At 40.2% G+C, this 25,388-nt stretch overlaps 1 protein-coding gene across 1 annotated transcript; it reads left to right on the forward strand.

Annotated features, from left to right (window-relative positions):
- Positions 1-3,101: 3,101 nt before the first annotated feature.
- LOC307183606 (uncharacterized protein) lies at positions 3,102-20,311 on the forward strand. Its single transcript, XM_079916327.1, has 4 exons — positions 3,102-3,230; positions 16,114-16,240; positions 16,440-16,500; positions 16,882-20,311. Exons 1-4 carry the CDS (start codon positions 3,228-3,230, stop codon positions 18,290-18,292), a joined length of 1,602 nt encoding a protein of 533 aa, XP_079772453.1. The 5' UTR covers positions 3,102-3,227; the 3' UTR covers positions 18,293-20,311.
- The last annotated feature ends 5,077 nt before the right edge of the window (positions 20,312-25,388 follow it).

The following is a 25,388-nucleotide window of genomic DNA, read 5'->3' on the forward strand; positions in this document are numbered from 1 at the left end:
CACCTAGAGCCTGTGCTCCACAACAAGAGAAGCCACCGCAATGAGAAGCCGGCGCGCCGCAACTAGAGAAAGCCCGCGTGCAGCAACGAAGACCCAACGCAGCCATAAATAAATAAATAAATAAATTTATTAAAAACAAACCAAAAAAACCCACTAGGATGGCTGGAATCAAAAAGTGAGATAACAAATTTCAGGTTTATGGGGGGAAATTTGACCCTCATAAACTGATGGTGTGAATATAAACTGGTGTAGCCACTCTGTAAAGCAGTCTTGGAGTTCCTCAAATATTAAACCTAGCATTATCATATGATCCATTAGTTCCTCTCCTAGGTATATGCCCAAGAAAAATACATGTTGGAACAAAAACTTGTACATGAAATTTATAGCAATGTTATTCATAGTAGCCAGAAGGTGAAAACATACCAAATATCCATGAACAGACGAATATGTAAACAAAACATGTTTTATCCATCCAATGGAATATATTTCAGCCACAAAAATGAATGAACAATTGATACCTGCTACAACACGGTTGTCCCTTTTAAAAAAATTATGCTACATCAATGAAGTCAGTCACAAAAACCCTAGATACTAGGATTCTTTTCATATGAAAACCCTGAAAAGGGAAATTTATAGAGACAGAACGTAAATTAGGCATTGCCTAAGGCTGGGGTTTGGAGGAGGAAGATGGGACAATTGGGGGTGACAGATAAAGGGGAGACAGTTTTCTTTTTGATGTGACCCAAATGTTCAAAAATTGTGGTGATGATTGCATTTATCTGTAAATATACCAAAAACCACTGAATTATACACTTTAAAGTGGTGCAGTGTATAGTATGTACATTATATCATAATAAAGCCGTTGAAATAAGTAAATAAATGCATTAAGCACTTTGCAATGCAAGAGTTTTGCAATCCAGTCTCTTCAGCATCTTGGAGTTTCCAGGTTAACACGTCCATCACCTCACATTGTTTGTGTGTATGTGTGGTGAGAATTCTTAATCCACTGTCTTAACAAATGTACAATATAGTATATGTAGATCAGAAAATCATCACATTGTAATCTTTAAATATAGACAATTTTATTAATCAATTATACCTCAACAAATCTGGGGGCGGGGGAAGAGGTTCTAGGTGCATCTCAAATTTACATAACGATTTATTGTTTTCTTATATTAGTGAAATAGGAATCAGTTGTCTTAGGGATATTATAGTCACTTACATTTCAAGTTCTCTAGGGACAAAGGCAAAAACTAATCTAAAATAAATTTCCTTACCTGAGAATTTAATGGATACATCTCACACCCTATGCTTAGACTGAAAAGAGTCCTTGAGCCCAACTGGGACTGTAGGGTTCAAACTTCCCACCAGAGCCAAGTGCTTGGGATTCCGTCTCTTAAGTACCAAATGAGTGGGGTTGGACCACGGATGGATGGACGAAGGCTCAGCACTGTCAAGGATCAAAGATTAAAATGGATGGAATTCCCTGGCGGTCCAGTGGTTAGGACGCCATACTTTCACTGCCGAGGGTGCAGGTTCAATCCCTGGTCAGGGAACTAAGATCCCGCAAGCTGCGCAGCGCAGCCAAATTTTAAAAAAATAAAAAATAACTTAAAACTGAAGATTAAGATGAAGGCAGATTCTTTATTACAGATGGTGAGGTCACATTTCAGTTTCTGAAAAAGGGTCACAGTTCCATGAGTGGCCTCCCAGCCTTACACCAAACCCTTGAGAAATAAAATACTGCCTGCCTGCCATGTCAGTAAACAAAGGATGTTACATTTATCAGCAACTGCAGTGAGCCAGGGAACCCTGCGGGAACTCAGGAAGGAAACAAAGAATACCTGCCATCTAGCAGCCATCAGACTGCAGCCACTCCCAACAGTGGTGAGCCCTGAAGAAACTCAGGATGTGAAAACGTAGGATACTGTAGCTGAGGTACACATCAAAGGAATGATTTCAGTGGGTTCACACTCTTGCATCTTCCCATAGATAGAAAAGTGCTAAATTCCTTAACTTGAGATATCTAGTTTTCTTTTATTAACAGTAATCTTTTGTTCCTACTACCTGCCCTTTGTTGCAAAACTCCTATATATCCTAGCTACCCCCTCACCTCCTCAGAGCAATCTTCTCAGGGTTGCTTAAAATGCTGCCTCCCAGGCTTGAAGTCCTCAGTATGTCTGCCGAATAAAACATAACTCTCAACTTTTAGGTGGTGAATTTTTTTTTGGTCGACACCCTTGGCCCCTAGAGAACACAAGACCCTCTTTTCCAGTGTGGCCAGGTGTTGGGTTGCACCCTGCAGGTTTGCAAACCCATTAACTGCCCAGTCTCAAGACCAAAGAAAGAGCCCGGAATCAGCCGTAGAGAAATCAATGGTTTAACGGATAGGGGATCTTACATGTCCGAAGCAGAAGGCCCCTGGAGCTGCACCCCACTGTAGACAGCACATGTCAGGCAGAACGGTCTTCGTTGGGTGGGAGTTACCAATAATGGAGGAAACTGACCTCAGATTGGCTCATCAGTTACCATGAAACCTCACCACCCCTTTGATAAGCTATGAAAGTGGAGATAGTCTGATGTGAAGATTAGAACAATCAGTAGCCAGGGGCAAGTACCTAAGCATTTACTGATTAGGCTCTAAGATTAAGAGGGAGGATCAGTCATGTGAATAGGGTGTAGGTGAAGCAGGGCATGGTAGAGCAGGGGATGTACAGAGAGCAAGAGAACAGCCATCTTGGGTGGCCTGGTCATACACCTGCCTGGGCTACCCTCATGCTCTGTGCTTAGTTGCTCCATTGGGAAACTCAGTCAGAAATTCCCTGCGCTCATGTGTTCATATAGAGCTGGGCGAAAAAGTTCTGTTTCAACGCAAAGGAATCAGGCTGGGTCAGGTTTCCGCCCCACCCGCTGCCCTCAGCACGGGTCGGGGCAGGGGCGGGGCGGAAGCTAGTTTCCAAGAGTCACACGTCCTCCCGCCCAGCTGTCACTCAAGCACTGGGGGATGCGGCCTTGCAAACTGTCCAATCAGGGGCGCCGCTTGGGCAGGTGGGTGGGGCGACGCACTGCTCTAGCTCGGGCGTTTTCACTCCCTCAGGCCAGGCTAGCGATCCGGTTTCCTATCCTTCAATGACGGAGGTGGCAGTACCTCAGAGTCTGTCGCGCTGTGACCTGCGGTGGTCGTGGGAGTCGTAGGAAGGATTCAGAGAGACCCAGGAAACCTAGAAATGGTGAGTGTGGGTTACCCGGGTGCGGAGTTGGAGCGGGAGGGAAGGAGGCGTTGGTTGGAATTGATCCGAACCAGCTGTGATGGTACCGGGCCTCCCCGCTGTCAACTCCGGAGTCTTGAGGACGCGAGTGGCGCCGCTCGGACCTCGGTCCCCTCCGTCCTGCCGCGTGGGGGCGGGGCCGGCAGCCGGGACCCCGGTGTCCTGTCCCGTCACTGCAAGCCGCGGCTTCGGCCCCGGCCCCGCAGCCCCACGTCCGCCCCAGATTGTGTGGTGACCACCGGGAGGGTCATCAGGGGACCATCGTGACTCGGTCTCCGTGGTTCGTGCGTGAGAGGAGCTGTGGTCTGGGGGGTCCCCAGTCCTTACTTTCTCCCAGGGGGCACCCGTTTTCTCTTTGAGTTTTCCAATTATTTGGGTAGCAGAGTCTCAAGTCCACGACCCTGTCCCCTCAGCCTAGTTCTTTCTAGGGCTGGTAATAAACCCCTAAATTTTCACAATCCACCCCACATTCCCAAAGCCATCTTTCCTTCTCTGATTCACAGCATCATTATCAACTATTTGTCCTCCGTGGTACCTTTCAAACAGACCCAGTATTTTAACTTTATCATTTTCCCCCAGAGCCCTGGATGGCCCTTTTTTTCAGTTTACTTTTGTCTGTGGGTGTTTTCCATGAGAAGAAAGCAAAGAATAACCTGGAATTAGGTTGTTCAAAATCCTTGTGCCTCTCCTCCCAGCCTCATTCCTGGGCACAGACATCCTATGGGTGGAGGTTCCTCTTTAAAACTTTCCTGGGTGATATGTGCTGTCAGCGTTGGCCCTCCCTGGGATTGTCACCTTTAAAAGATTTATTCATGTATTTAAGCATCGTTTTTCAATCAGATAAAATGTATTTAATCAATACAGTTTCAAAGACAGTAGTATAAAATATTTCCAAAGAAGCAGAAGTGGTGAATCTCAGAAAAAATAAAATATTCCAGGATTACATTCCATTTACAAATTCTTGTTTTGCTTTTTTTCTTCCCCCAAGCGTGTGTAGTAAGTTTCTGAGGACTATTCTTTACTTTTGGGTGATTTCAAATGAAATTCTCAGATTGTGTGCTGTCTGCTGAGACTTGCAGACCAAGTGTTCAAGTGCGATTTATTATTTTCAAACCGGTTTCTTGCTTTGGAAATAATCATTAACTGACATCTTTTCTTCTGAAACGAGTAGCTATTTTGTGTTTTCTGGTTGAACTAGTAACAGTGGCTTACAATTTTCTTATCTCCTTTCCACATAAACGATGGGTTTAAATTATTTTGCTGGATTGTTCAAACACCAGGTTTGTGTCAGTTAAAACATCAACCATGTTCCAAAGCAACTCCAGTGCAGAGCAGAGGCCTATAGTCAGTGATCCACGCTTCCTTGAGCCTGTAAAGAGAAGGACTTGCAGGCCCAGTTGTTCTTCCTGGGGAGCTTCCCCTGCAGGTGTCCTACCTGCTTACACCCATCACAGAAGGAGACTTATGCTGAGAGAAGCTACAGAGCCCTGGAAAGCTGGGGGTGCACCTGCAAGGAGGTGGGATTGATTCCCTTTCTGAGGTTGTAGTTGTGGTTCCATAGGCCTAGACATTTCTAGACGTCATGTTTGAGTTGTACATCCACAGTGTAGGTGCACTCAGTGTAATTTGTGCACATTGAGAGAGTCTGTTACGATCACATCCTCTGTCTTGTGGACAAAGGGTTTATAAATTTGGGTCAGAACCTTAAACTGAATGAGGCTGAGAGTTTCCTCACTTGTGAGACTAGAACCTAGTGTAGGTAGCACTTCCATGCTTACAGGACGAGGGAGGGCGTGTGAGCTCCCAGAATTCATTCATGTGGCTCCTCAGCTGTCCCTACCCTCCTTCTCCAGCGACTAACCCACTCTAGGGGTTATATCTTAGACCCCAAGTCTGGGAATTTGGTCATCTTTCTGAAAGTGGGTTTTTCTTCTGAACTGTAGCTAGAAGGCTGCTTATCTGTGTTGATTCCAGTATTTGTGTTTCTTTTGTTGTTGTTGTTGTTGGAATCATTTATTACTTCCGTGACAATTTTTAATCCAAAAATGGTATTTGAGTACCAAATTGAAACACTGTGATTTTTAATGGTGGTTTATAGCAGAGCAAACGATTTTATTTTATACAATTTTAAAAACTATACAATTTCTCCTTTTAAGGTGAGTTCCCTCATACAAGTTCTCCAGGTTTATTGCAGTCGTGTGTGTGTGTGTGTGTGTGTGTGTGTGTGTGTGTGTGTGTATGTGTGTGTGTGTGTGTAAGAGGTGGCTCTGTTTTGTTCTGGGGTTGGTCCAAAACCAGGTAGAGTTCCAATGCGTACAAAGCTTTAAAATTCTACCTTAAGGAGGTTTAATAAGCCAATATCAATTTCCAAGTACTTTGCAAAAATTGTTAAATTTTTCACATAAATACTGGAATCCTCAAAATCACACAGTCATTTCAAATATGTGTTTCTTTCTTTGGATTTCTTTCTCAACTGAAGATTGCAGTTCTTTGACTCTAGTTTCCATTAGCTTTGGGGCTTTTAGTGTGTACGTTGATTGAGAGATACGATGTGAGTAAAGCAAGAAAATTGTGGAACCAATTAGAATTTTGTTCCATTTAGACAAAAGAACTTCAGGGGCTTCCCTGGTGGCGCAGTGGTTGAGAGTCCGCCTGCCGATGCAGGGGACACAGGTTCGTGCCCTGGTCCGGGAAGATCCCACATGCCGCGGAGCGGCTAGGCGCGTGAGCCATGGCTGCTGAGCCTGTGCTTCCGGAGCCTGTGCTCCACAACGGGAAAGGCCACAACAGTGAGAGGCCCGCGTACCGCAAAAATAAATAAACAAACAAATAAATAAATAAATAAAAGAAGCATCCATTTGAAAAAAAAAAAAGAACTTCAACATGAGATGGGTGTATTTAAGTGCTCAGGTGCTTTTTCCATTAAAAAAATTTATTTATTTATTATACAATTTTTAAAGGTTATACTCCATTTACAGTTATTAAGTATTTATCTTTCTCTGACTTATTTCATTTAGCATAATGCTCTCCTGTCCCTAGGGAACTTTGACATTTAAAAAGGTCATGCTATTCCTAAAGCAAATAAAGTCTTATTTTAATGGATGTGAGGAAAAAATTATAATTTCTGTTGATATGAAGATATAATATATGATATTATATTTCTGTTGATATGAAGAAAACACCTTAAAGCTTATATACATCTTTTAAATTCCTAGTCTATTTCAGGGTTTAATTGCAAACCCCTAATATTTTTCATTATGCCACTCATTCTTGAAAATATCCCCAGCGTGAAATGTAGTGGAGGGACAAACTATAATGTTCTTGTCCTTTCAGTTAGAAGGGGATTTGTAAATCTTTGACGGTGTACAGTTTTATATCTGTTAGCATTTAAAGGATTAAATCTTGGAGTGATTTCCTATGTAGAAAAGTTAAAATTAATTTTAAAAAACAAAAATTAATTTAAAATAATGATTAAGCATGGGAAAATATGACGCATATCAATTTCTCTCCTGATTTTAAATAAATGATGCACAAGAGGGTTAAAAAATATTCCTAAAATAAGAAACTTAAGAAGACTCCCTACCTACATATCCGCCTCCACTCCTGTACTCTTACTCCACCCACTCTCAAAATACCAGTTTTTGATTACTTCTTGATCATCCTGTTAATGTTTCTTTATATAAAAAGAAGCTAGTGCGAATGCGTGTTTCTCTTACCTGGGTTTGTTCTTTTCGGGCCTCCCACTGTTGTGGCCTCTCCCGTTGCGGGGGCAACAGGTTCCGGACGCGCAGGTTCAGCGGCCATGGCTCACGGGCCTAGCCGCTCCGCGGCATGTGGTGCTTAATTTCTATAAAGTAACCAGTTATCATGAAGGAGGCCTCTGACCCTGATGGCACTGTAGTGAGGCTCTCTGGAGGAAAAAAATTATCAATACAAGAGAAGAGAGGACACCCTCTCCCCCAGAGTATATCTAGTGACCTAAGATGCAAAACAAGGAAGAACTGGAGGGAGGGAACAAGAGAAGAAAGGTACTGAAATAAAGAACACAATTTCACTCAACTGTGAAAAAAATTTGCATTTTTGCATAATTTGCAATTATGCTAAAAAATTTGCATAGCAAAAGATGGAAGGGGCCTGCTTAGCTTTTGGTCCTCTATAATATGGGTTTGATTTAATATTAACATCTCCTGTACTGCACTAATTCACAAAACTTCATGTAATTAATCAAACTAGGTTTCAAATTACAGGTATACCTGGGGATCCCACTAAGTTTAAACAATTTACCTCATCATCTTAGGAAGAATTACTGAATATAATATAAAGGACAAATAGGTATAATTTGCCTTCAGCAGCAGAACTCTCATGTTGCCTAAATTTCTCATAGTCATATCGCCCATTGTCCCAAAATATCCCATAGTGAGCAGGAAAGCTCTGGACCCATGGTTCATTAAGTAAAATTAAATTGTCTTCTACTTCCAAATTGGCTAGACAAAATGAGACCCCAGAGAGAGACCTTAACTATCAGTTAAATTAGTTAATATGGCCTGATTTAAATTAAACAAGGCCTTGAATTATTGAAAACCATTATAAGAAATGTATTTAGGGAGAAGTGTTTACCGCCAATTTTCTTCTTTAATAGCCTTATTTGGTCTGCCCTTAAACCTGGAAAGGATGAATGACACCTCATAGTGGATTACAGCAACCCGAGTTGTGGTTGCATCAAATTAGCCCTTATTCCTAGTCTCCAACATTATGGAAATTACTTACTCCATCCAATCAGCGGCTGGTAAATACCCTGCTCTCACAGATTTGATAAGTCTGTTCCGTTCAGTGCCTATTTCAACACCCTCTCAGCTGCAGTTGCCTTCACCTCTGAAGGGACATGATACACGTTTACCTGGTTACCCTCAGGGAACCTCAGCAGCTTGGCCATCCCACAGTCTCTGCAGGAAGATCTGAACTGCATGCACTTTGTTCCAGGAGCACAGGTATGACATCACGCTAACGACATCCTCCTCTGAGGACATTCATTTCTCATTCATTCAGAACATAAAATTACTGAAAAAAGGAGCTTGCGAAAAGTGTATGGGCCATTGACCCCACACATATGTGAGGCCCTTGGTTAAGTTTCTGAATGTTTTTTGGTAATTAGACAGCTTTTCCCTCCCTGACAATGTGAAGAAATATCTGTAATCCCTCTCAGCACCTACAAGATCTAGTAGGTTCTTTTGGTGTTGGGGAGACAGCATATTCCTTATTTATGAATTTTACTTGAGCCCATTTTTACTATTACTTGGAAATTGGCCCCTACCTTGAGGGCAACTCTACTACAGAAGACTCTGGACTATGTTTAAATGGCCATACAACAGGCATTCCTGTTAGTTCCTTTGGAGTCTCCCTCAGTATAGAGGCTAATGCCTCCTGGAATTACCCATGATGGCCTTAAGTTATCTATAGGCTTCTGGTGCAAGGAACTGCCTTAGAACTTCAATTATCACCATGTACCGGGCTCTGTTGAAAATAGAGGCTCTCACAAGTGCTGAGCATGCGATCCTCTGCTGAGCTGCCCATTATGCCTTTAACCTTGGAAATAGCACCCCATCGGGTCGGCATGCCTACCAACACCTCCATGTGACATGATGGAGTCAAACTTGTCCTGGCCTATGCCTCCTGCAGGAGGGTGGCCTCTTCCCTATTCAGTCCCTTGAAAGTTGCTTTGGTGTTGGAAAAGGTCACCACTTCCCCAGATGGAGGCTTCCCTGGGATTGACAGAATGCACAGCTTTTGGGAGTGCACAGACTTTAAGGATGACAATATGCATTCCTACATGATGAGCTCTGTGGAGAGTTGCTGCTCTTCATCCCTTAATTGTGATATCCCTGATGAATGACCAAACCCCAGGGTCACACAAACCAAACATCAGGCAGTCGTCTTACTACTGACCAAAACTGGCCTCATCTACTTGTATTCACAGACTTTTGGACGATTGTCTAAGAGTTGCCCCTTTGTGGTAGAAGAATTTTAGGAACCTTTGAACTCAAGAGATACCAAAAATATAAATCAAGGTAAATCTCGTCTAACATGCCCTAGGTCCAGAACACACGGTCTTGCCAGAACAATCCTCATCCATGTTGGAGTTCTAGACACTATTGATAGTAACCATGGCACTTCTCAGAATATGCAGTGCAGTTCTCTTCAACATGGCATTCAGTGGAAGTTTTACCTCTCTTACTGGTCTCAGGCTCATGGAGCACCATACTGCCTTATTGAATAAGTTCAAGTCAGTTGAATGAAAGGTGTCCTGTTTCAGTCATCAGTCAGTCAAATCAGGGGTGAATTGTAATTCGTTTGTCTTCATCTGTTTTTTTTCTAATACACTTCAGTTGTTTTAGGGTAGTTTTAGGTTTACAGAAAGTATAGAGAATTTCCACATAACCCCTCTGCGTCCACAGTTTGCACTATTTTTTACTTCTTGTTTAACTGGTACATTTGTTAAAATTGCTCAGCAAACACTGATACAGTAAATTGCATGGTTTACATTAGCATTGACTCTGCATTATAAGATCTGTGGGTTTGGCAAATGTTTAATGACCTGTGTCCTTCATTTCTGTATCACATACAGTAGTTTCACTTCCCTAAACATCTTTTATGCCCCACCTATTCATTCATCCCTCCCTCCAACCCTCAAATCCTTCACAGCCTGAGGTCTTTTTACTGGCCCATAGTTTTGTCTTTTCCAGAGTGTTATTCACTTGGAATCATACAGTGTGTGGCCTTGTGAGATTGGCTTCTTTCACTTAGCAGTATACTTTTAAGGTTCCTCCATGTGTTTTCATGGCTTGATACCTCATTTCCTTTTATCACTGAACAGTGTTTCATTGTAAGGATATACCACTGATTTATCCATTTGACTCTTGAAAGATATCTTGCTTAACTCTTAACCCTTGCCAAGTATGAATAAAGTTCCTACAAACATTCATATGTAGGGTTTTGTGAAAATGTGAGATCGTGAGTTCAACTCATTTAGGTCAATACCAACAAGTGTGATTGTTGGATCTTAGTATGAGAAGTAAGAGTGTATTTAGTTTTGACAGAAAATTCTGTCTTCCAATACAGGCATATCAAATTTCATTCCCACCAACAATGAATAAGGATTATCTATAGCTTCACGTCTTCACCAATGGCTGGTGTTCTGAGTGTTTCAAAATTTTTGGCGTTTAATAAGTATGTAGTGATAGCTCATTGTTTTATTTGTAATCCCCCAGTGATGTATGTTGAGCATGTTTTCAAATTCCTTATTTTCCATCTGTCTTTCTTTGGTGACTTGTCTGTTCACATCTTTTGCCCATTTTTATTTGGAGTATCTGTAATCTTATTGTTGTACTTTAAGAGTTCTTTAGTTGTTTTGGGTATCAGTCATTTATCAGATAAGTGTTTTACAAAGGATTTTCTCCTGGTGTGTGACTTGCCTTTTCATTCTCTAAACACTTTTTCCAGAACGGGAGTTTTTCATTTTAATGAAGTGAAACTTAGCATTTTTTCTCTTGGGGATTTTTGTGTGTGTGTCTTATTGAAAAATTTATTACCGAAACCAAGGTCACCTGTAGTTTCTCATATGTTATCTTCTAGAATGTTTTTGCTTTTTCATTTTACATTTAGATATATGATTTGTTTTAAGTTAATTTTTGTGAAAGGTGTAAGGTGTGTGTCGACTTTCATTTTGTTTATGCTCATGTGTGTTTCTATGTGAATATCCATTATTTATAGCACTGTTGAAAAGACTTTACTTTTTCTGTTGAATTGCCTTTACTCCTTTGTCAAAGATCAATTGACTGTATTTGCTTGGGTCTATAGGAAACCAATTGACTTGTGTATCCTTCAACCTTGCTATACACTGTTACTAATTCCAGGGGTTATCTCTGTTGTTGTGGATGCTATCAGATGTTTTGCATAAACAATTGTATCATAAGGAACAAAGTTTTATTTGTTGTTTCCCACTATGTATACCTTTTATTTCTTTTTCTTACCTTACTGCATTGGCTAGGCCTTCCAGTACATTGTTTAATAGGAGCAGTGAAAGGAAACTTCCTTGCCCTATTCCCCTCTTAACAGTAAAGCATCCAGCGTCTCACGACTCAGTATGATCTTACCTACAGGTGTTGTGTAGTTGTTCTTTTTTAAGAGAGCCTTCCGCTCAATTTCTAGTTTGTTATCATAAATGGATGTTGGATGTTGTCAAATCTTTTTTCATGGTTATTTCCTCCTCCTTTTATTTCTGATTTAGTAATTTCCGTTTTTCTTCTTTTCTCAGTTGTCTTGATTAGATGTTTATCAATTTTATTAAATTAATATTTTCAAAGGACTAGCTTTGGGATTTGAAAACTAAGAGTTTTGGGTCTTTTTTTTAAAGAACCATACTTTATTCTTTCTTTTTTAAAATTTATTTATTTTATTTATTTATTGTTCACTATGTTGGGTCTTCGTTGCTGCGTGTGGGCTTCTCTAGTTGCAGCAAGTAGGGGCTACCCCTCGTTGTGGTGCACAGGTTTCTCATTGCAGTGGCCTCTCTTGTTGTGGAGCATGGGCTCTAGATGTGCGGGCTTCATTAGTTGTGGCACACGGGCCCAGTAATTGTGGCTCGCGGGCTCTAGAGCGCAGGCTCAGTAGTTGTGGTGCATGGGCTTAGTCGCTCCATGGCATATGGGATCCTCCCGGACCAGGGCTCAAACCCATGTCCCCTGCATTGGCAGGCAGATTCTTAACCACTGCACCACCAGGGAAGTCCCAAGAGAGTGTTTTTTTTTCCCCCAAAACTTTAAATACAGGGATACCTCAGAGATTGGGGCTTCTGTTCAGGACCACCACAATAAAGTGAGTCACACTTATTTTTGGTTTCCCAGTGTATATAAAAGTTATGTTTATACTATATTGTAGTCTATTAAGTATGCAATAGCATTATATCTAAAAAACAATCTACATAGCTCAATTTTAAAACTTTATTGCTAAAAAGTGTTAACTATCATCTGGCAATGTAGGGTTGCCACAAACTTTTAATATGTAAAATACACAAAATCTGCAAAGTACAATACAGTGAAGCACAGTGAAATGAAGTACGCCTGCCTATACAGTATTTCACTCCACTCTCTTCTTCCTTGTGTTGTTTCTGAAAACAAGTCTGATTTAATTCAAGTCTTTTTTTCTCTATGCAAATCAAAACTACAATTAGGTACCACCTGACACTGGTCAGAATGGCCATCATTAAAGAGTCTACAAATAACAAATGCTGGAAAGGGTGTGGAGAAAAGGGAACCCTCCTACACTGTTGGTGGGAATGTAAATTGATACAGCCACTATGGAAAACAGTATGGAGGTTCCTTAAAAAACTAAAAATAAAGTTGCCATATGAGCCAGCAATCCCAGTCCTGGACATATAGACAAAACTATAATTAGAAAAGATACATGCACCCCTATGTTCATAGCAGCACTATTCACAATAGCCAAGCCACTATTCACAATCTAAATGTCCATCAATAGATGAATGAAGAAGATTGGTGTATATATATATATATATATATACACATACATACATATATATATATACACACACACATACCAAAAAAACAAACAGAAATACTACTCAGTCATAAAAAAGAATAAAATAATGCCATGTGCAGCAACATGGATGGACCTAAAGATTATCATACTAAGTGAAGTAAGTCAGAACGAGAAAGACAAATACCATATGATATCACTTATATGTGGAACCTAAAATATGACACAAATGAACTTATCTACGAAACAGAAACAGACTCACAGATATAGAGAACAGACTAGTGCTACCAAGAGGGAGTGGGGTACGGATGGATTGGGAGTTTGGGATTAGCAGATGCAAACTATTATATATAGAATGGATAAACAACAAGGTCCTACTGTATAGCACAGAACTATGGTCAATATCCTGTAATAAACCATAATGGAAAGGAATATGAAAAAGAATATATATGTATAACTGATTCACTTTGCTGTACAGCAGAAATTAACACAACATTGTAGGGACTTCCCTGGTGGTCCAGTGGGTAAGACTGTGAGCTCCCAATGCAGGTGTCTCGGGTTTGATCCCTTGTCAGGGAACTAGATCATGCATGCCACAGCTAAAACCCGGTGCAGCCTAAATAAGTAAATAAATAAAATAAATAATAAATATATATATATATATTTTAAACCACAACATTGGGCTTCCCTGGTGGCACAGTGGTTGAGAATCTGCCTGCTAATGCAGGGGACACGGGTTCGAGCCCTGGTCTGGGAAGGATCCCACATGCCGCGGAGCAACTAGGCCCGTGAACCACAACTACTGAGTCTTCTTGTCTGGAGCCTGTGCTCCACAACAAGAGAGGCTATGATAGTGAGAGGCCCACGCACCGCGATGAAGAGTGGCCCCCGCTTGCCACAACTAGAGAAAGCCCTTGCACAGAAATGAAGACCCAACACAGAAAAAATAAATAAATAAATTTATAAAACAAAGGACTAGTCTTTAAAAAAAAACACAACATTGTAAATCAACTATACTTCAATAAAATAAAAAAATTTTTTAATCTTTTTTTCTCAGCTCACTAAGGTGTTTCTTCTGCTAGCTCTTTTCAATATATTCTTTTTCTTCAGTTTGCATATGATATACTTGGGTGTGCTTTTTTTTAAATTAATTTTATTTATTTTTTTGCTGCATTGGGTCTTTGTTGCTCTGTGTGGGCTTTCTCTAGCTGTGGCGAGTGGGGGCTACTCTTCGTTGCGGTGCGTGGGCTTCTCATTGCAGTGGCTTCTCTAGTTGCAGAGCACGGGCTCTAGGCACTCAGGCTTCAGTAGTTGTGGTGCACGGGCTTAGTTGCTCCGCAGCATATGGGATCTTCCTGGACCAGGGCTTGAACCCGTGTCCCCTGCACTGGCAGGCAGATTCTTAACCACTGCATCGTGGGTGTACATTTTTCAGCATTTTCATTTTGTGTTCTCTGAGCTTCCTGGATCTGTGGTTTGCCATCAATGATTAATTTTTGAAAAAAATCTGTTATTATTATTTCACTTATTTCTTCTGTTCCTTTCTGTCTTTCTTTTCCTTCAGGTATTTCCATTGTGTGTATTTTAAACATTCTGTCATTGTCCTACAGTTCATGGATATTGTGTTCTGCATTGTTTGCTCTTTTTTGTCTTTGAACTAGCTTCTGGTGAAATAGATTGTTTTCAGTATAGGCTTTGTATCTTTATTTTCTGTTTCCCAATTTTGAAACCAGTGGTTTCCTGTGACTTCAGAGCTCTGATGGAACTAAGAAGAGTTGTTGATTTCAAGTGTTTTCACTTTTTTCTATGTGGTTGGGAATGATGGCATCCAAAACGAGAAACCAGAGTTCTCTGACTCCGGTTTTTGATGACTGGCTGCTGATAACCTTAAAGTCTCATCCCCCCTCATTTCTCTTTGACCCACATCTATACAAAGTGATGAGTGCCTTGGTGCTCCTTCCTTTGGCAGTAGCAAAACAGTCAGTCCTCATAAGATCCTGTTCTTGTGTGTGAACCCTCACCTAAACCCACCCCCTAACCTCAATTAAAAAAAAAAAGTCCAGGCACCTTTTGTTTCTCTCTCAAGCCATTTCATGGCAGCTGGAGAAGTATGCCTTACTTTCCCCAGAGACCTCAATTATGGAAGTAAACCCTTTCATTCACTATTGGTAGTATGTGGTGTCATCAACTAAGGAATTCGTATGCTCAGTGGTCAAGCCATCATACTTCTGTAGACCAGAAAGGAGCTTGGGAATTAGAGAAATTGGGAGAAGAACCTCTAGAATGGCTGGTCGGGAAACACTTCTTCCTGCTGTTTGAAAATGGAGATTTTAGAGTTGTTTGGAGAAAAGCACTGCTGAATCCTTCATATATTTTATGGGCAAATTAGCCATGAATCCATTGTGATTTTCAGTGAACACACTTGTAGTCTGCAGCTGTTCCTCAAGGTCAACAAGGCACAGGGCCCAGTGTTCTGGTTCTGCCATAAAGAGCTCTTCTGGCATACTACAGCACTTTGTGTGCCTCTAAGCAGCCCCAAGGTGCACAAGTATAGGGACTTTGTGGTCTAAGTTGTGACATCTTCTTCCTAGTATCTGAACTCTAAGTTCCAAATAACTTTCTAGTCCATCAAACCAGAGAGAGAAAGGGAAAACTGAGCCTGTGGTAAGTATTACACAAGTTAAAAGCAATACTTCCTGACAAGGATATTTTCATTCCACCAGCTACATCATACCACACTACTTCTAAAGGCCTGGAGTACTTAGGGACGAAATAGCCAGCTGGACCTTATTAAAAGCTGGATTTCTACAGGTGTTCTGGATTCTCATGTTTGGTGATAGGAATAGAAGTAAAAGCTTTTAGTTTTCACTATGTTTTTATTTAGTAAAATCTTATGCAGATTTGACCCTTTGGTTCATGGTGTGCTGTAAATGGTGGGTAATAAGAAGGGCAAGGAAAGAGTTTTCCTCACGAGGAATCCATGATCTTAAAATGATATTTGTTTCATGTGTGTAGCATTTCTGTCATTTCCCAACATGCTGTGGACCCTGCAATTAGAGAGAAATAAGATGTGACGAAATCACAATAAAACTGTGTAAATAATTTGCATGTTTTCACGATGCTGTTAAACTTATTAGGAAGTGTGGACAGAGAGTAAGTTTCTGATGACCAAGTCATAGAATAAATGTTTGGAGATGACAGAATCATACATAACCTTCGTATAAATGGTGTACAGATGTCCAGTTCTGTTAGTCTCACACATCCTACTATACACATATCTGGGATGTTTTAGGACTCAGTGACCTTTGAGGATGTGGCTGTGAGCTTCACCCTGGAGGAGTGGGCTTTACTGGATCCTTCACAGAAGAAACTCTACAGAGATGTGATGCGGGAAACGTTGAGGAACCTGGCCTCAGTAGGTGAGGATGACAACTTACCTTTACTTTGTCAATTAGAGAACACATGTCTCTTGCTCATTAACATTGTTCCAAGATGTTGAATGTGGAAATGCAGGATGTTGCTAAATAAACTAGGCATGGTCACAGCCAACAATGGACTTAGATAGTTTTTCTATAACTTCTAATATCTTGGAATCATTTTTCTTGGTCTGCAATTTAGGAGAAAAATGGGAAGATCATGACATTGAAGATCAGTACAAAAACCAGGGGAGAAAACTAAGGTAAGTCACACTCACAATATAAAATAGTGCCTCATGTGAATATCCTGTTATGTTATGCAGTTTTAAAAGAAGGAAATAAAAGAAATAATGCATGCTCCAAATTTAGTTATTCTTAGAAAATTTTCACCAAAATTACTTTCTTATATGACATAGATGTTCAGTGTTTGCAAAATAGTTCAACACTATAGATAAACTCTATATGAATGTCACTGTTTTGATGATTGCAAGAGCATTTCTTATATTTAACTTGAAACAATTCAGACAAGGCATAAAACCTACACTATTGCTATAAGTGATAAAAATGTACTTCAAATATCCTACTATTGAGTATAAAATTGTTAATAAAGACCTCATTGATAATATACTCCTTGTTTTTTACAGAAGTCATGTGGTAGAGAGACTCTGTGAAAGTAAAGAGGGTAGTCAATGTGGAGAAAACTTCAGCCTTATTCCAAATCTCAATCTGAAAAAGAAAACTACTGGAGTGAAACCACGTGAATGCAGTATATGTGGAAAAATCTTTACGCGTCATTCATCCCTTAAGAGACACATGAGCTGTCACACTGAACGTAAACCATATGAGTATCAGAAACATGGAGAGAAGCCATATAAATGTAAGGAATGTGGTAAAGCCTTTAGCTATCTCCAGTTTTTGGAGACGCATGAAAAAAATCACAATCGAGAGAAAAAATATAAATGTAAGGAATGTGGAAAAGCGTTCCATTCCCGCGCATCCTTTCAAACACATGAAAGGATTCACACAGGAGAAAAACCCTATGAATGTAAGGAATGTGGGGAAGCTTTCATGTGGAGCACAGCGTTTCGAAGACACATGGTAACACACACTGGAGATGCTCCATATACATGTAAGGAATGCGGGAAAGCTTTTAATTGTTCCTCTTCATTGCGAACACATGAAACAACTCACAGTGAAGAGAAACCCTATCAGTGTAAACAATGTGGGAAATTCCTTAGATATTATCATACTTTTCGAACACATGAAAGGACTCATACAGGAGAGAAACCCTATGAATGTAAGCAGTGTGGTAAAGCCTTCAGTTGTCCCAGTTCTTTTCGAAAACATGAAAGAATTCATACTGGGGAAAAGCCTTATGAATGTAAGGAATGTGGGAGAGCCTTCAGAGGTCTCTCAAGCCTTCGAGCACACATGATCACTCACACTGGAGATGGACCTTATAAATGTAAGGAATGTGAGAGAGCCTTCATTTCTCCTAGTTCTTTTCGAATACATCAAAGGATTCACACTGGAGAGAAACCCTATGAATGTAAACAATGTGGTAAAGCCTTCAGTTACTATAATTCCTTACAATCACACAGAAGAACTCATACTGGAGAGAAACCCTATGAATGCAAGGAATGTGGGAAGGCCCTCTCCCATCACCAAACCTTAAAAATACACATGAGACTGCACACTGGAGAGAAACCCTATGAATGTAAACAATGTGGTAAAGCCTTCAGATACTACCCTTCCTTTCACAAACACAAACAAATTCATACTGGAGGGAAACCCTTCGAATGTGAACAATGTGGTAAAGCCTTCAGTTATTACAATTCCTTACAGTCACATGGAAGAACTCATACTGGAGAGAAACCCTATGAATGCAAGGAATGTGGGAAAGCCCTCTCCCATCACCAGACCTTAAGAGTACACATGAGACTGCACACTGGAGAGAAACCCTATGAATGTGAACAATGTGGTAGAGCTTTCAGATATTACACTTCCTTCCAAAAGCACAAAAGAGTTCATACTGAGAAGAAATTCTGTGAATAGGAATATGGAAAAGCCTTTAGTTGATCAACTTCACTTTGAAAACATGAAAGAAGCCACACTGGAGAGAAAGCCTGTCAGTGTAAACAAGACGGGAAAGCCTTCAGATATTTTCAAAGCTTGAAAACACATGAAAGGACTCCCATAGAAGAGAAACCTTGTAAGCAGTGTGGTAAATCCTGCAGAGATTACACTTCATTAGAAACGCGCAAAAGAGCTCATAGTGAAGAGAAACCCTGTGACTGTAAGGAATGTGGAAAAGCCTTCAGATGTTATCAGAGTTTTTTTTTTTTGAAGATGTGCAAAAGATCAGAGTGGAGGGAATGTGGTAAACCCTTCATTTGTCACAAACCATTTGAAGACGTGTGAGAACACACACTGGAGAGACACCATATAAGTGTAAAGAATGTTGGAAAGCCTTGTCATCCCAGTTCTGAAAGGATGAAAGGACTCACTGGACAAAAACTCTTGAGTTAAACAGCCTGGGAAAGATTTCAGTGAGCCCACATCTTTACATGTGAAAAAGAATATAAATGTAAGTAACATGAGAAAGCTTGACGGAAACTAATCTATGTATAACATTCCAGAAAATAGGAAAGAGTTGTTATTAAAGTTGTAAATATGTTGTCTTTATCAAGCCTCTTTTCTTAGAGTGCACCATTGGATGGTGGATTTCTAGTAATTACTCTCAGAAATGAATACAAGGTGAGATGATTTTATAAGTCATATGTTTCCACAGCAGTACATAAGATTAATAGGTAGTGCTTTTTCTTTAAATCAGTTAATAATATTTTCTCTTTCCTGTTTGAAACCTGTTGGATCATAGGTGAATTGAAGCATATTTCTAATAATGCAATTAGGTTAACATTGTTTTATAATGTTTTATTTGTTCTGTGTTAAGGGGCCACTGAAAAATGACAGTTTGGTATTTGGATTTTCCTAATGGCCTTGTGGCAGTTCTTGGATATCCTAGTCCAGAATATATATTTATCTTTCTTACCGACAAAGCTCCTTTTTGGGGGTGAAGAGTATAAGAGCCTTTTTCCGTCTTCCATACTAATAAACAGTTGAATAAATATTTATGTATGCCTCACTTATAAAAGAATATAGTTTCCATGTGAATTATTATTTTCATATTTGGGTCTTTGCTTTATGTCCTTCCTTCTGACTATAATTTGGTGAATAGACTTTGAATTAAGAAGAGAGGCCTGATAGGACAACAAAATCTAGAGCTGGAGTTATTCCCCCTGTAGGTAATGTTAGGAACTAGATTTTCCAGAACTCATCCCTTTTGTGGTTCCTTGTTAGAATCCATCTGACTTGCATGAGATTTGGAAGGCAGAAGTGAGGAAGGCAGTAGTCAGATTTTACATATAGAGAGACAGATGCACAGGAGCTTCAGGTATACCATCTTCCAGCCCATTTTCCATATTTTTTGCCCTTCCAGTCAAGAGTATCCTCAAAACCACAAATAACTGTATGATATCAATTTTTCTGAGAGCTCTGGTTTCAACTGATGTCTTCCCAAGATCCACATCAAAAATCCAGCTTCTCCAGGGTCTCTTGTCCACCAGGAAACTAATCAGATTGTCGTGATTGGGAGTATTCTTTGATTCCCCTCTTCTCTAGATTATATCCATATAAGGTCTGATTTGTGTAGGAAACACCTTGTACTGTTAACAGTCCTAGTGAGTATGTTTTCCTGATTCACCATGACATCTGCAATGGTGTAATCAAAAAGAATGACATGGGAGTTTTTTCTCTACTGCAGTGTTCACTGGCTGCCTTCACTTGGTCTTTCCATGTGAGAATAAGAACCTTTCTCCTGTCAGGAGACTGAGTTTTTCTTGTTTCTTGGAGCTCAATGTAATACCTCAGTGTTTTCAATTTTGTTTGATTGTATGTGATTAAACTATGTATATTTTTTTGTTACAGGAATGCTTCTATAGTTCTTTCATGGAAATATATTATTAACTGTTTTCTAAGCTGTCCAATGCTAACAAATATTATTGTGCATTTCATTTCCTGACAGGATATATTAAAATATACCCTTATAATTATGTATTTTCAGATAAACTTTGCAATTTTCTTTCACTTAATCATTTATATTTTAAGTCAATTTTATGTACATACAGTTCAGGTATGTTTTCCTCAGGCAAATTTTACTTTTTATTCTTTTGTAGTTACGATATTTATTATGAAATTAATTTCTCATTTATTCTTAGTACCAGATACTTAAATCATGTTTTTTTTTTAAGCGCCCTCTTGTCAGTGACCTACAGGATTGCACTTGTAGTCAAAGAGAGGAATGTAATGAATTCTAATAAGAATGAGCACAAACCATTAAGTGATGTGAGGTATAATAGTACAGGATGCTCAGAAGGACTTCTTCTTATAGGAGTTTGGCTTTAGAGGATTTGACTTCTACCCAAGAAAGCAAGACGTTTTTCTGTATTGGATGCCGTGAGGAGGGTAACTTTATTCTTTCGTTGGTTATCATAATCCTTGTTTTCTAGAAGGCAAAAACAGTGTAGTGGAGCTAAACTTAATTCGTAAGAAGCCCCAGTTACATTAGAAAGAAGAGGGCTATACTGGTCATTTTTATTATTTGGAGCTTTATCTTTTATCAATTTTAGAGATATGGTTACAAAATACCCTAATTTTTGTCTTGGTCCATCATAGTCAACGAATACCTTTGATGGAGGTGGTGTGTGACATTTTTCTCTTCACCAGGAAAAGACTTGGCCTTGCAAAGAATGCAGGCCAGTTCCCTGTCCTCTGGAACAGCTTTTCGTTTCCTACTTGTTATCCAAACACTGGTGTACTTCCTACAGTGTATTAGACACCCTTTACTATAAAGTTCAAGTCTCTTTTAATATCTCATTTATGACTCAACTTTGTAAATTTAGGTAATTTGTGAGAGAACACATACCTAGCAAGAGAGAAAGACAGGACCACTGTTGCAATCAAGCCTTTTTTTCTCAGAGACTATACTCTTTTTTTTTTAACATCTTTATTGGAGTATAATTGCTTTACAATGGTGTGTTAGTTTCTGCTTTATAACAAAGTGAATCAGTTATACCTATACATATATCCCCATATCTCTTCCCTCTTGCATCTCCCTCTCTCCCACCCTCCCTATCCCACCCCTCTAGGTGGTCACAAACCACCGACCTGATCTCCCTGTGCTATGTGGCTGCTTCCCACTAGCTATTTATTTTACATTTGGTAGCATATATATGTCCATGCCACTCTCTCACTTAGTCCCAGCTTACCCTTCCCCCTCCCCATATCCTCAAGTCCATTCTCCAGTAGGTCTGCGTCTTTATTCCCGTCTTTCCCCTAGGTTCCTCATGACCTTTTTTTTTTTTCTTAGATTCCATATATATGTGTTAGCATACGGTATTTGTTTTTCTCTTTCTGACTTACTTCACTCTGTATGACAGACTCTAGGTCCATCCACCTCACTACAAATAACTCAATTTCGTTTCTTTTTATGGCTGAGTAATATTCCATTGTATATGTGTGCCACATCTTCTTTATCCATTCATCTGTTGATGGACACTTAGGTTGCTTCCATATCCTGGCTATTGTAAATAGAGCTGCAATGAACATTGTGGTACATGAGTCTTTTTGAATTATGGTTTTCTCAGGGTATATGTGCAGTAGTGGGATTGCTGGGTCGACTATACTCTTAATGCTAATGTTTCAACATCCCTCATTGCCATGCACTTTAGAGTCAGTATACCCCATTTAGCACAAATAATCAAGGCACTGTAGGATTTGGATACAGCAGCATGAGACAAACAGGTTCTTGCATTCCTGGTGCTTATATTTTTGTGGGAAAAGAGATATGGTAAAGCTTTGGTTTATAGATGGAAATAAGGGCTTTGATGGAATGTAAGGCAATAATGTGAGAAAATAGGGAACCTGCGGTGTGTATATATCTTTTCTCTGAGGGTAGGTGCCTCAGTGAATGATGATGTCATTATTGATCACTGAATTTCTACCATATAATACATCTTAAACACTCTTTCAGGAACTGCTTGGCTGTGTAATTAAATAGATTGCACCAGTATAGAAATCCTGTATTCCTGTGATTCACAGTAAAGATTCCCCATAAAGATAAAGATACAGACATGGTTCATCTTTGTTTTTGCAACTGTTAAACATTTTGTTTATAGAATATGTGCTCATGAGTTTGGACATTGTCACCTGGATCTTGGGACTTCCTATTGATTTGGGCCACGTCATTTGAGGGAATTTTCATTTACCTTTACATTTTCTAAAATGTTACAGTATTTGGCATTTTCATTTTGTTCCTTTACACACTAAGCAACACAATGTTTACCCCATTAAATCATGGAGTTCCTCCCATTTAGGGAAACACATTCATCTGCACTGTTCTAGCCCATCCTGACTTTATCCTATGAGTAGAGTGATAACTGTGCAAGTCTGCTGTGGTTTCAGAGTGGAAACATGAAAAAAAGCTGTGGATGTTTAGAGGCAGTCATCCAAGGAATAATTGAGGTGAGCTGTAGAGAGGGGGTATTATTTTGGGTAATATCCTAATTTAGTATAAAAGGAGAAATGAGAAATTTTCCAATGTCTTTTTATTGCAGGAGTGGTTGGAAGTCTTGTGTATCAGTGATCCATTGGCCCATTTTGCTATTCAGAGGTTTCATTTCCATATGCTTAGACTTCCAGCATGTGTTGTGTAAGAGTAGGAGACAAAAGTAATAGCTGTGAGGATGGACCGGGAGTTTGGGGTTCGCAGATGGCAAACTATTACATTTAGAATGGATAAACAACAAGGTCCTAACTATATTCAATATCCTGTGATAAACCATGATGGAAAAGAATGTCTATATGTGTATAACTGGGTCACTTTGCTGTACAGCAGAGATGGCATGGCGTTGCAAATCAACTATACCTCAATTTTAAAAAAGTAATAGCTGTGATATGTAAAATAGATAGATTGATAGATGGGAGGGAGGGAGGAAATGAATAACACAAATGCCTTCATATGCTAGGAGATGGTTAAACTCTCCTGAACTTTGATTATGTGTTCAGCCTTTTTCCCCACCATTCTGGGATCCTTCCAGGAAGAATTGAAGGGCTGGGGAAGAAGGACATGGGCCACAACAGGCCTTTCTTACAACCCTGTCTTAACACCCACTAGGGCTGCACCCATCCTCCTCTCATCACCTCATCACATAACTAAGAGTGAAGAGAGAGGGCTCCCACATCTATCTTTGAGTAAGTCAGATTCCTCAGACAGATCTTTGGAAATACTGTGGTTCTGAAACATAAAGGTGTGTCCCAAGTGGGATCTGCCTGGGGACATCCTCATTCGTGTAAACCAGCATGATTTCCTTCCTTGGCCATCCATAGACCGTTTCCAGATCATTGTTTCCCAACTCAAGCCTACTTGTGCCTGCTTACTTGGAAACATCTTTAGAAATCCATGCGTATTCCACTCTGGAAAATTTATCTGAGACAATACCTGGGGCTGTGAGTTGCGAGGGTGACAGAAGCAATTGGCAGAACCCATGTCATGGGCACATTCCATCAGCCACAGAGACCACAGGCATCGCATGTTTATCAGATATGCTTGCTTACTTGTTCACAAACACTTACAGTTGGGAAATAAATGGCTCTAGTATTTTTCAAACTTAACAGTTCATTCCTGTCTCGCTCCCCACACTCCTTTACCATAGAGGCTTTTGCAGCCTCCTGTTATGCATCTAAGAGTCTTTAAATCACCCATGGTGGATTTAAATTGCCAAAGGCATTCTTGTACCAGAAACTATTCTCAGCCAGTGCTGCACACAAGTACAGAAGCCACTACTAGCAACTGACAGAGTCTTTTTGTAAACGGAGTTGATCCTCCAAAGTCAGCTTTTCACTTGTCCTTGGGTCATAAATGCAGGACCCCTCATGCTTTCTAACCAGAAGCCTCTTCACTGAACATAACCTGATACTTACAAAACAGAGCCAAAATTGGCACCTCCAACATAATCCCACCTGAAGAGGATGTGTGTTCCCCTGTCCTCTGATTGATGTAATCCATTCTGGAAGATGTCACCTTTCTAGATATATTGGTGTCTTTGAGAATCAGTCAGAAGCCCATGAGTTACCATGGAGTTCATATTTTTATGGACATTGTGCTGCCACCAAATCTGATGGAGTCTACTACAGAGATGCTGTGTTCTGTCTTTAGATCAAAGAGGCACCTGTGATCAAAAACTGGACCCAAGCATCAGATGGATTAGTCAAGCTCCAGGCCATTGCACTAGCACTAGAGAATTCCCTGGCCAAGAATCAAACTCATCTGCACATTATTACAGATTCTTTGGCCATTGACAATGATCTAGCTGTCTCATCCATCCAATAGCAACAACTTATCCAAGGTCACCCTTTTGAGCAAAAGAACTCTGGGACTATATCACCTCAAATACCTAAGTACAAATCAAGGTCACTGCTTACGCTACACATACTGCCTCAGTCTGCAGAGGCTCATTTCATTGTTCAGGATGACAAATTGACTCATATTTCTGAGACACATACCTACACCTGAGATCTTACGGTATTAATCTTGGCCCTGTGAGCTCCTGTAATCAGTAACCATTTAGAGGTCTCTAGCATAAAGTTTAAGCAAGATTCAAGGGACGGGACTTCCCTAGTGGCGCAGCAGTTAGGAGTCCGCCCGCCAGTACAGGGGACGTGGGTTCGATCCCTGGTCGGGGAAGATTCCACATGCCGCGGAGCAACTAAGCCTGTGCACCACAGCTACTGAGCCTGTGCGCCTAGAGCCCGCGAGTGAAAACTACGGAAGCCCGCGTACCTAGAGCCCATGCTCCGCAATAAGAGAAGCCACCACAAGGAGAAGCCCACGCACCAGAACTAGAGAAAGCCTTTGTGCAGCAGTGAAGACCCAACGCAGCCAAAAATAAATAAATTAAATAAATAAATAAATAAAAATTCAAGGGACTTCCCTCCTTTGCCATGGCTAACTTAGTGACTGACTAATGCACCTGATGTAGGAAAAGTCACCACTGCTGACACTTTGCTGTACAGCAGATTGGCAGAGCCTTGT

The sequence above is a fragment of the Stenella coeruleoalba genome (genome assembly GCF_951394435.1).
Source record: "Stenella coeruleoalba genome assembly, chromosome: 3".
NCBI lineage: Eukaryota > Metazoa > Chordata > Mammalia > Artiodactyla > Delphinidae > Stenella > Stenella coeruleoalba.